Consider the following 13,408-nt stretch of genomic DNA (forward strand, 5'->3'; position numbering starts at 1 on the left):
TTTAAGTAAACCAAGAAATATTGAGAAAAAGGAAAAAAAAACTTGCTTAAATTTATTTCTAATTTTTCAATTTAAACTGTTTTTTTTTTTAACTCAAGAAATTTTCTAGAATTTTGACTTGGGCTCACAATCACCTCTGCTTTATGGTTTTGAAACCATAATGTGGTTATAACCGACAAGTATGGTTATAACCACAAATACAAAACTATATGGTTTTTTAACTATTTACAACTAGCATGGTATCAAAACTGTAAAAGAGAAATTTAACTAGGCACGAGAACTAGTCGTATCTTTAGGTAATGAGCACTGGAGTTAAGCATGTCGGCTTTGGGACTCGAACCCTCGTTCAGCCGATCATGAGATTTGTAGATTCACCCCCTCGGCTATAATATGTGCCTTTTTGCAAGGACAAAGTGCTTCATTAGGTGGGCCAAGTTGGTGCGATGAAGTTCTAACCATATTAGCTGTAAGCAGTTAATAAACTATTTTTCTCACAGTTAATAGTTTGAATGTCATCTTTTTATGGGTATTTGACTGTTTTGTTTGAATATGGTTAAATAACAATTAAATTTCCACCTTTTCTCCTAGAAATTTCTAAAAGTGTATTCAACTAGTTTCTAATATATATATATATATATATATATATATATATATATATATATATATATATATATATATATATATATATATATATATATATATATATATATATATATATATATATATATATATATATTGAATTAATTACAACATCAAGAATTTTTTTCTGACTAAAATGCAATCATATTGTATTCATCTTCTTTTATCACTTTTTATTTCAATAAATTAAAAATGTTTTAAATAGTTAAAAAAATTTTTAATGAATTTAGGCAGGAATATATTCCTATGCAACAAGTTTCTGATATGTGAAACTGAAATTAGTTCTACATTAGGAATCTCCTTTTGACTGGAATGCACTCATTTTGTATTCTTCTCCCTTGTTGAAATGAGAGCAACCAATTATTGAATTCCTCGCAAAGAATTTCACATTAAAAGGAATTTCCCAGGAAGGGATGGTTTTGGAATTCAAAATTATCTCCTCGATTTATTATAATAAAGTACGTAGCTTCCAAATATTTTGCAGTGTTTGTTTTTCTAATAAAGAATTCAAAATAACTATTCTAAATAGTAATTAATTTAATAATTACTATTTAGAATTAATTAATTTATTATTAATTAATTTATTATTGATTTAATTAACTTTTTAAGGAATGTGATTTGAGTTTCTTTCAATAATATTTTAAAAAATTTGTTTTAGACATTACTGACATTGAACATTTTTAACAGTTTCGTTTCAGTACAGAAGTTAAAAAATTCTTAATTTTTCTACCTTTATTCTATATATATATTGCATCAAATGCAAATTAGTAGTAAAGTAGGGCTAGTGTGAACAAATCTTATAAATGTATCAAAAAATTTAATTCTATCAAACTGTATCTCTTTTATAATACTTAGAAAGCTAATCTTCATTTTGAATTATAGATAACCTAATGTCTGCATACATTTTTAAAAATATTATTGTAAATAAAAATCTTTTTATTTTGTCTACACAGGCCATATGTCATGTGTTTAGTGTGGAAAGGTTCGGAAATTAATTATTCAATCTAATTTTGCATTTATTTTTTATGTCAAGCTGATAAAATTAAAATTGTGCTCTTTCCAAAAATATAGTATTGAATAAATAATATTTTCAGTTTTTATTTACATTAATTTCCAAACCTACTAAATATCATTTTTTGCTTAACAAATAAATTGTTTTCCAATTATTTAAAGAACAATGCTTCAAACATAAGGTGCTACCATTAATATTTATATATAAGAAAAATATGATTTTAATTTCATTTCGCATAAATTTCCTAAAATTTGATTTCCATTTAATAAAGTAATTTGCCAAATAATTATTAAATATCAGTTCAGAGAAGAAGGTTAAATCACGTAATCAAGCCATTTACAAATTGTCAGAAGAACAAATTCTCTAGTTGCTGAAAATAACAAAATTTCATAGATAATTTCGGAATTTGAGAAAAAGAAGTTAATATTAGTTTTCAGAAAAGAATAAGTGAACAAAGTTTATCTAATTTAGAGAATAAGTATCCTAAGAATAAATGTATTAAGAAATTAACTTTTGTTGGTAACACAGACATTTTAATTCGGGAATGCGCTGCCAAGGTAGCCACAAAATTACGTATATTCATAAGCTCTGTGGAGTCATCTGTTCGTTTAAACTCCTCAAATGTTAATTTATTCTAATAATATATTCATTTATAGTACAATACTTCCTATTATTAAAAGAATGAATAAAAATATTCTAATGAGCAATTAAAAATCAAATTAAGAATTTATTTTTCAACTTTAAGAATCTTATTTTTTAATTAACTATTTAAAACAATCAAGACTATTTTCAGTCAACTGCGTAAAAAAGTATTATACAATTTTGCAAATTGGCGAAAACTTCCAAAGAAATTTTGAACTGTTCAAAACTTATTGTTCAATTGTTCAAGGTTTCAGTAATCAACGGAAGATCCACTTTTAAATTAGCTCCTTTCCACACGGTAGGGGGAAAAACTTATTTTAAATCCAGCGAAATTTGATGTGGAGGCAGGCCTGTTTCTAGTAAATACTTTTCAAGGCGTTCTTAACTCACTAGGAAACACCACGTTACTTTAAGGATCGAAAGCTGTGTTTGAAGTATACAAATTTCTTTGCATGACTATAATATATGACAGAAGGTTTTTGCCCAATTTTTATAATTAACCCCGAAGAATTTTTTCCCACTTCTAAAACTGATTGGAGACTTCTTGACTTGTGATTTTTTTCTCACATGAAAACATTGACAGGAAAGAAAAAGCTATTGTACTTTTTTTTACCAATTGTTTTGAAGTATTTAATTTTCAGCACTACTCTTTCCTTTGTATTTTTCTTATCTTGCTTTTATTTTACACCAAGAGTATTTTTTAATATAATTCGCTAAACCTTTTCCTCATTTCTTTTAAATTGGAAATTAAATAGAACCAGCTGTTTAAACTAAATTTTAATTTTTTTTTGTGAATATATGCTCAAAAGGCAAAACGCAGTTGCAATTTTGTAAACAAAAATACTTACTAAAGTATTAATGAAATATGCACCGCACAGTGATATTGTTTTTATACTAACCTTCTATTTATGTCTTTTTAATAACGTAGAATCAACTAACCAAACTTTCCACTTAGTAAACACATGAATTCCCAATCAATTTTTTATATCTATCAATACAATAGGTAAAATTAATTTAATGCGTAAATCTCTCCCTTGGTAACAAAGATCGATGACGGAATCGTTGCACTCTGCACTTTTTATTTGAGTAGTAATTTCCTGCTACTTATAATTGCCGAACTTAGTTTGATTCTTTGCTTTTAAATTTGAAACTTAAACATCTTTCAAATGAATATCTTTTGTAAATAGTGTTTCATATGATATATTTAACTTTCAATCTTCTTTCATCAGAGTTATATTTGCTAGTAGCAACTTAAAATTACGTTTCATTTATTCATAGCATAATGCATTATTCCCAAGTTCCAAATCTTTAGACAATATTAAAATATTAGTTCTCGCAGTGCAAAAGATAATAATTCAGAACAGCATCACAATCAAACAGGTATGTGTGTATCATATATTAAAAAAAATTATATGCATTGAAAATATCTTTCTGGCTGTAATTCATTTCTTTTGTATTCTTCCTTCCAAATCAGAGCAACCAATTACTTCACTCTTTGTGAAGAATACCAAATGAAAAGAGGCTTTACAAGAAACGGATGCCATTCAGAATCCATAATTATCGTGTACATTTATGCTTTTCGATGAGAAAAGAACGTTCATTTGTCTGAATTAAGACTCGGTCATTTTTCAACTCATATCGTGCCAAACGGTAGGGCCCGCACTTCAAACGAGACAAGTAAAACACATTAAAGATGATCTGAAAGCAGATAATAAACGATTTTGAATGGATTTTAAATTACCTTCTGTTCGCTTTTGCTCCCTTCAAATAAAAAGGAAAAATTTCTGGTGCCGGTAGAGAGGTCTGCTCTGCAGAAAATAATTAAATCTGGATATCGGAAAGTCTGTCTTGACGGATTATCCAAAGATAAATATTCAAAAGGCAATTTTAGAATTTATTTCGATGATTGTGGCAGTTTTGTTTCTATTTCTTACAAAACGAATTGACATTATTGTTGCTGTAAAATGTTTTTGAAAATTGAGGAGAAATCGTTTGAGTATTTGTAATCACCAAAGGAAAAGAATTCATAATTAGTTTTTCATATTTTGAAGTTTCATTACTAGTTTGTAAAATTTGAAGAAAATAACAAGTTTATATAATACATTAAAGGAAAATAATGATTGGATTTTATAAAAAAAACAATGATGTTTTTCTTATTTAGTTTGTTGTTAAGTCATACTAATAATCTGTCAAATTACTGGTACATTTAGTTGCAGTTGTTTCGTTAGAAGTTTCTCCAGAATTCAATTATTCATTCCTATGCACAAACTATAAAAAATTGCTGATCAAATTACGATAAAAAGTACCAGCACTCTGGGTGCCGGTAATTTATAGACATGTAAACTTGTAAATAATATTTGTGGAGATATTAATATTTATATTTGCAAGAAGACCTTAATCGTCATTTATATATATATATATATATATATATATATATATATATATAATATATATATATATATATATATATATATATCTTTATATAATATAAGAAGAAAGTGGAATGATAACAAATAGCCAATCACAGAAGACTTCTGGTTAGTAACGCACAAAACGGCCAATCAAAATTGAGAACGCTTGTGTGTGCAAAGGTAATAATTTTTAATAATGCTGTCCGCAGAAATGTTTTAACTAAACCTACCAGCTAAATCTTGTTGCGATTTTTATTTTGTATTGAATATATGAAATATATTGAACAGAGTTTACTTTAAAATACTTATATCTTTTATGAAAAATGAATCGCCGTGAATATCTTAGGCGATATTAACAGCGACATAGGGCTGTACATAATTTAGCAGCACAAAATTACCGTGAAAATATATAATATAATACGTATATAATTTTCCAATATATATATATATATATATATATATATATATATATTTCATTAACTGTACTCTATTATAATATCACAATCCTTGTAAAGTAGTGAAGTCAATATAGTGAGAACATTGCTGGTTGCAAAAGATAATCTTGCAATGAAATTGCTCAATATTTGTTCGATGTTTGACACAATCAGATACAAATCCTACTGTGTATCTGAACTCCCCTTTCTGTTTGAAATTCGGGACAGGATTTACATTTTACATTTTAAAATAAGTAAGAAAACAAAAATTTATAATCATGAAAAAAATAAACATTGAATTAACTATAGAGCAGTTCTAATTAATTATTGTGTTTCCTCTTTCAGTTACTATTGCGACGAAAGAATGGGGCAGAGTTCGTATGCAACACTTACCTGTGGAAGGTTTGAGTGAAAGGAGCTATCATCGTGGTCTCTATCTGCACGTTACACCCAGTTCTGCCGATGATATGTCAAGGATGCAAATCTACTTAGATTGTAAATGGCAGGGTTACTTCATGATGCCATTGTCTTTATTCCAGATGGCCAAAGAAGCCGCAGGAAATAAAATAAGAGCGGTAAGTAGGATTCACTTTTTTCTTCGTTCAAGGCACTACAGCCTGCAACAGGCCAAGGCTGATCCAAGTACTCTTTACTATCTGCTCTTTTTCGCAGCAAGGATCTTCCAGTTTGTTTTATTTACTATATGAAAGTTCTTCTTCTCCAAGTTGAGCCACCGAAGTGGTTGTTTTCCTCGTTTTTTTCCCAATTGGATTACTAAAAGTGAGTTTTTTCACTGGCTTTCGTATTATCAGATCGGAATATATGTCCTTGCCATCATAATCTATTGCAGTTTCTGACTTTAATAATACCAAGTTGCTTTACTTTTTGTAAATTTCAAAGTTCAACAAGAACCTTCAGTTATTATTCTCACGAACTGGGCCTTTATTATCGAAAGGCCTTTATTATCGTCCTTTATTTTTGAAAACATCAGTAGACTCAACACCAAAAAGTTAATTTGCGGCTGATATTTAAGGTGCCTGACTACCTTCCCAAAGCCAGTTTTTACAAAAATATCTTTTTTTCTATTTTTACAGTCCATAGGCAAATTATTAGACACACTATAAGATTCTATGCAAAATCTTAATTATCAGGCGATAATATACAGTTTTATTGTTCTTACGCAGTAGAAATTGGTTTACACTTGTTTATGTTCGTGTATCAATTGGTTAATATTGTAACGCAATACGTTAAAGATAAACACAAATAGGAAGTATATAAAAAATCTCCTAGATAGAAACCCATTTAATACATGTTTAAGTACAAAAGTACTGCATATAAACTCGTGCAAAGCATGCAATAATTTAAACACTACGGTGAGTCTAATAATTTTTTTCTAATTATTGTAATATACTAATATAATACCTGATATAATAATTACTTTATATTTTTGTAATATATCGTCTAATTTGTCCAGTTGTTGAATTTATATTACATATTGTTTAATTTAACCAATTGATACACGAACGTAAACAAGTGCAAATTGGTTTCAGTGGCCTAAGAACTATAAAGCTGTGTAGTATTACCTGATAATTAAGATTTTACATAGAATCTTAAAGTGCGTCTAATAATTTGGTTAGGGACTGTATATGCAATAAAACTATGAATTTGGACCTTTTTTTTCAACAAGCTGTATAAGTTCTGTTTCTACGTCAAATAGAACAGTTATAATGATTTAAAAAAACATCTATATTAGTTATAAAATTGATAACGGTATCTTTTTTTGTCCTTTTTCTTAAAATAAATTTTTTCTTCATTCTAAATGCAATAACTTGAAATATTTTTGTTAAAATTACTTGATATTTTGTATGAATAAATTTTTCACGCATGTTTAGGGAATAGCCATTGAACTAGTGGATTAATATATTATTTTCCACTTAACAGCTGAAATAAAAATACTTCATTGCAATTTTCAACTTTTTTCGCCAAAAAAGTTTCTATATTTTCTGTAAAATATCTAAGCATCAATGTCTAAATCAAATATCTAAGTCTAATGCTTTGTCAATTTCCTAAGTTGAATTTTTATAAAAGTAAGAAGTAATGAAAAATACAAGAATTATGAAAAATTAATAAATTTTAACAAATGTATGTGATTTTGAAAAAGAGGCATATATACTAGGTTTTACTCGACCAGTATTCCATCTTTTTTTTTTTGTATTTACCATGTTTCAGTGTATAATACACTCTTAAGTCTAAATGAAAAATTTCAAGATAAAAAATTTCAAGATAAAAAATTTTGTCCCGCAACGTATTTAGAATTTTATACTGATAGAGTCCTCGCATCTTTCGTGTTTTAGCGTGTCGCTAAAAGAAAGACTTTAAAAAGGATGTTGTTAATTTTTCGTTGAATAATGCTCTTCCACCATTCTTTCACTAAGGAAACAATCAATTAACATCTTAATTCCACTTGGTTCTCTAAACTTGAATGATTCGGCAAAATAAAGCGATATTGCATATTAAAGTAAGACTAAATTTCGGTATTTCAGCGAAAATTCTCAGTTTCTTTTTAAATGGCACTTTTCTGCACTAAGCTCCACCAGTATTGCTTTGTCCGGCATTAAAAACCAATAATCATTTAAATAATAATTAACTAAAACACAAGGTATCATAATATGCTAAAACTCAAGGCATTCTCATTATAGTGATTGTAACTTGAATTGCAAATACTCTTAGTTATTAAAGTGTAAGGTAGTCAAATTATACAGACACAGTTGCTGTTTTTTTTATTTTAGTTTGTGAATGCTCGCATTTTTTTTTATTTGCTAGAAATCAAGTATATAGTATATACATTAGTATTTGATACATATATATACATTAGTATTTGATGCATATATATATATACATTAGTATTTGATGCATATATATACATTAGAATAAAATATATACATTGCAAAATTATTAGATTAGCATCTTTACGATTAATTTATTTTATGTATCGCAGTTCGAGATTTCTAAATTTAAAAAATTTAAAATCCCATCCTTTAAAAATTAAAGTAAAATTTTAATTAATTTTCAGCATTTCTATTCAAGTTAAAAGTATTGGAAGAAGAAATAAAAAAATATTGTTATGGTAAAAATAAAATGCACACTTATTAAAAACGCATTCAATTAAATATTCAACTAATTAAAACTATTTTTCCTAAAACTCAAAAAAAATCTAGCATCGAAATACTCATGATATAACAAAAATATAAAAACTTGTGAAACATTTATAAATGCAAAACAAGATTTCAAATAAATCTTAAGCATTGAATAATTGTAAAAACTACTGTTTTGAATTATTGATTTCTAACCGTATTTTATTCATTTTCTCTTCTGCTATTTAAAAGTAAGCAAACTTTTTTCCTCTCCAAAATGCTCAAGTTGAGATTTATGTTTCAATTAACCAAAAGTAGCTTTTACAGAATTGTAGATATCGGATAAGAACCTCATTTACAGAAGAGCTATTAAGTACCTTTTGCTCAACTTAGCATTCCGCAATTGAGTTTCGTATTAGAAGGTACTTTATTTCTAAATTTTTAAGTTCAGTTTTAGTTTGCTTTTTACTTAACTAGTTTTCTGACACTTTTCCCTCTATCTAATATATTTTTTATAACAAAAACGTGCTAAACTGACTTTAAACTATTGGAAAAATAAATACCAAAGATGCAAAAACCAATAAAGAATTTAAAAACACCGTTTGGGATCACCATATTCAATATTCCACGTTCAAAAAAGTTTTAAAAAATGTGTATCTCTTCTATACAGAGTTTTTCTTTTCTATAAATTTTTTTCCCACTCGAAATCCGTTTTTCTCTTTTATACGTCCTTGTGTATCTTTTAAAATTAATGACATGATGTACCTTTTTCTTCGAACTGTTCTTCGTCTATTCAAATTCGAACTGTTCTTTTAAAAAATGATAAGTAAAAGAGCTCAGTTAAATAATTTATGAATGACCCGTTTTTTACCATATTTTTATCTAATTAGCTCTAGTTCAGCTACGCAAAAATGAAAGGCTTTATTTTAAATTTTTATATATTCGAAACTATTACACACATTACACAAAATAATACATGAAATTAAAGAAAAATTGTAATGCTCTTTTTTCAATGAGAAATGTTTAAAATGCCTTTTTCTTTTCTTTTTTTTAATGATAAACATCCAATCTGTGACAAGATCTTTCCAAATATTTCGTAGTTTTTCTCAATTAATGGCTCCCAATGCTGTAAGATGTGGTTTTTTTTCTTTTAAGTTCTTGCCAAGTTTTCAGCATCGATAACTCTTAAACAGTGTCTTGAGCATGTGGATGACAAGTGATTTACCCATACAAAAATAAAAATTAAGGTCAAAAAAGAAGTAATAATGCCCCCCAGATTCTCAGATCCTACTCCATGTAATTTTTTTATGGTATTGTAACTAAGGCACAGTTTGAAAATCACCGTTGCCAAAGAAACTGCGAGACTGGTGCCTTTTTTTACGATAAACATCTAATCCGTTACAACTCCTGTTCCACAAATTTCGCAATGTCACCTAATTAATGCCTAATGCTGTAAAATGCGTGAAATACCAAGTAATAATGCTTCCAAGATTCTCAGATCTTACGCCATGTAAATCTTTTTCAGGATATCGCAACAAAGGCACAGTTTTAAAACTACCCATGTCTAAAAGACTGCAAAACTGCTACCTTTTTTTTAACCATAAATACTCAATCTGTTAAAAAATCGTTCCACAAATACCGTAGTTTAACTTAATTAATGGTTCCTAATCCGAATGCTGTAAAAAGTGCGCGTGCTTTTTTTTAACGTTTTTGCATTAGTTTCGGCATTAGTTGCTCTTAAACAGTGTCTTGAGCTTGCGAATGACAATTGATTTACCCAAGCTAAAATAAAAATTTGCAGTCAAAACCCAAATCGCAATGATGCTTTCAAGATACTCAGATTTTAAGCCACGCAGTTCTTTTATGGTATTGCGAGATCAAGAGGCACAGTTCAAAAACCACCACTGCAAAAAAAAAAAAAAGAGAGAGAGAGAGACTGCAAGTCTGTTGACTTTTTTAGACGATAAACATCTAATCTGTTACAAATTTCGTTCCACATTTCGAAGTTTTACCCAGTTAGTGGTTCTTAATGCTGCAAAATAAGTTTTGTTTTTAAAAAAAAGTTCTTGAAAAGTATTTGGCATTGATTGCTCCGAAACAATGTCTTGTGCGCAGATGGCAAACAATTTAACCATGCAAAAAAAAGGTAAAAAAAATATTTTTTCTTTAATCAGAAATTTTATTTTAATCAGCCTATTTACAACAGCATGTAGTTCAATAAGCCTGTATGAGTTTAAATTTGAATTAGAGTATCAACAAATTAGCATAAACTACGGATATTTTCATATCCTTGTTAATTTGCATAAAATACTAAAACGTACGTAACATTGACTATTTATTATTTAATATACAAATTTTCATTCTAAATCATACATAAGCTAGTATTAATATGATTGGATTTTTCACAAACTTTTAGAAGAACTGCAAGACATCGATCACATTTTTCTTAAATGAAAAAGTGTCAATTGGTAATTGAAAAGTAAAAATTTAAAATTAGAAGTAAAGTGCGGTTTATCTATAACAAAAAAAACTCTTTTTTTTTCCTTTTAAGTTCACTTAAACATACTTTTTAAAATTTTTACTATTTATACATCATTACTTAACATAAATTCATTTAATATACTTTAATAAGTTCAATTTTTTATGCATGTTTTTTTTAAATCTTATTCTTAAATATTCTATAAATATTCTTTTTAAAGGTTTTGTATTTTTTTAAAAAAAGATCCAGACTGCAACTAATAGTTTTTTCAAGAAACTGCAAAAAATCGATGAATTTTTTTTCTCAAAAGAAGAAAATTTGACTTTATTAATAATTTTGAAGTTAAAATTTAAAGTAAGAAAGGAAGTTAATTTCCTCCATTTTTCGAAAGTGATGTGCCCTTTATTTTTTGTTTTAGATATAACAAAGATGGAACGAATTTTTCCTTTTAAATTTACTTAAAATACGTAGATTTGAAAATTTTTACTATCCGTACATCTTTATTTAATATCAATTGAATTAATAATTTAATAAATTCAATTTTTTATGCATTTTTCTTTGAATCAAAAGTACATAAATATTCCTTTTAAAGGCCTTCGTATTCATTCTAAAAGCTCCAGAGTGCAACAAATGTTGTTTTATTAATATTTCCAATCGAAGATAAGGATTTATTCCCCATTTAAGAGACACATAAAACATCAACTTATCTTAAACGTCTGGGAATTTTACCTTTTAAGTAACAGATCAAGAACTACATCGTTGTTATTGCTATATTACCCAAAAAGTCAGCGATCTGTCGTCTGAGTCAATTCACTGGTAATGATCTCTCTCCAACCTCTCATCAAAAGAAAACATTCGATGAAGCAGAACAATATTAGAATTTCATGAGGATGAGACATCAGCAACCCCTTTTTGGAAACTGGGTTATGGTGGAGCAAATGGTAGAAATGATGGTCATAAAGATGACAAAATTAAAAGCTTGGAAGAGCAGAGAAAGATATTTCCTTTAATTGAGTAGGGAAATTTTTATGAGCCATTATTTAAAAACTTTCTTCATTTACATTCTCTTGGCAGAGTAACATTAGCACCAGTGATTGCTCCTAATTACTTGAGGGGTAAGAGCGGATATTGCTGTAAAACTTAAGTACTTCCATGATGATAGGCGGATAGGAAACTTAGGAAGTTTTTTTATTATTTTCGAGCCCGCAATTAGGTACTATTGTTATCGGGTTGCAATATTCAGATGAGGCTTAATTCAGTTTTTCCTCAAACTTAAAGGCATTAACGACAAACAAATTGTTTCTGATATTGAAATAACTGTTTCGGTAGAACATTAACTTTAATTTTTAGAAAAAATAATAAGTAGTTTTTTTGAAGAATTTTCCTTAAAAAATAAATTTTATCATTAGAATTCATTTCTTTCTTTTTGTTTACACTGCAAAAAAATGATTAAAATGCAAATCAAATTATGATTAAAAGTACCGGTGCCCAGAACTGCTGTCCTTTTTACCGTAAAATTCTTTTCTTTTCTTTTTGTTTACACTGCAAAAAAATTCCGGATCAAATTATGATAAGGAGTACCGGCGCCCTGAACAGGTGTCTTTTTTACCGTAAAATCCATTTTTACAGGAACATGTCACGGAACAAAAAATCTAATATACCGTTATTTTTAAAATAATAATTAACGTCAAATCACTGAATCACTCTAACTGAATAAATATTACTGTAAAAATTACGGGGCAACATTTTACGGCATAAATGGATTTGACTGTAAAATGGAGTTTATGGTTGCTGCACATAATTTGTCGACATTTTATGCCGTAATTTGATCTGGAATTTTTTAACTGGATATGCTAGCTACATCTAAGGAAAATTTACCATTTGCTTTAAAAAAATTTCTTATGGATAGATATATAGCTTTAAAAAAAAATTAAAGACAACATTTTTCATACAATTGATTTATTGTCATTAAATCGTAACAATTAAAGGGTAACACCATTGAAAAATATTGTGGAATAAAATAATTATGATTAATAAAATTTTTAACTACAACTATTTCAGATTGATCAGTAGTCTTTTTCTCATGAATAGAAAAATAAAACTCTAATTTGAATATGCGTTTAAATAAAATATTGTTTAAATTTGCTGCATATCTTATTCTAAGACAGTTATTGAATAAATCTTAAATTCAGGCTCGTATTTTGATCCAATTTTGCAGAAGATCAATAAAAGAGCTAGAACATACTTGTTGTTTTATTTAATAAATCGATTTTGAATTAGTCCAAAATATTTATGTATCCTAATATGAAATTAAAATGTTTTAAACAAATGTTCTGCATATTTACTTTTTCAAAAGTAGCTTTCGTAGAGAAATCTTTATTACTTTATTTAATTAGTTTTTCAGTTTACTGATAACCATAATTGAGCAGTATCAATGTTGATTGCCCTTTTATTGTTAATTTTGCAGTTCTTCGAAAACATTCACAACACGTCTTTTAGAATTGCTTCTAAACATTTAATTCGAGAAGAAATAATGGCTGTCATTAAATTTTAGGGAAAGTCAGTGAAAAACAAAAATATTTTAAAACGATTTCTTTGTTTGTATTATTTATTTCAAGAGAGAGTTGTTGTTTTTTATAGTAATACTTTGGTATGTT

General features: G+C 27.6%; 1 protein-coding gene across 1 annotated transcript in view; it reads left to right on the plus strand.

The window, feature by feature from the left end:
• The window catches only part of LOC107441319 (cartilage oligomeric matrix protein), a 317,408-nt gene that overhangs the window by 146,585 nt on the left and 157,415 nt on the right, over nt 1-13,408 (plus strand). The window contains exon 3 of the mRNA XM_043046110.3: nt 5,484-5,713. Coding sequence (XP_042902044.1) covers nt 5,484-5,713 — 230 coding nt within the window. The remainder of the gene's footprint in view (nt 1-5,483; nt 5,714-13,408) is intronic.

This window comes from Parasteatoda tepidariorum, chromosome 6 (genome assembly GCF_982258835.1).
Source record: "Parasteatoda tepidariorum strain Cologne lab strain chromosome 6, Ptep-v5.0, whole genome shotgun sequence".
NCBI classification, from domain to species: domain Eukaryota; kingdom Metazoa; phylum Arthropoda; class Arachnida; order Araneae; family Theridiidae; genus Parasteatoda; species Parasteatoda tepidariorum.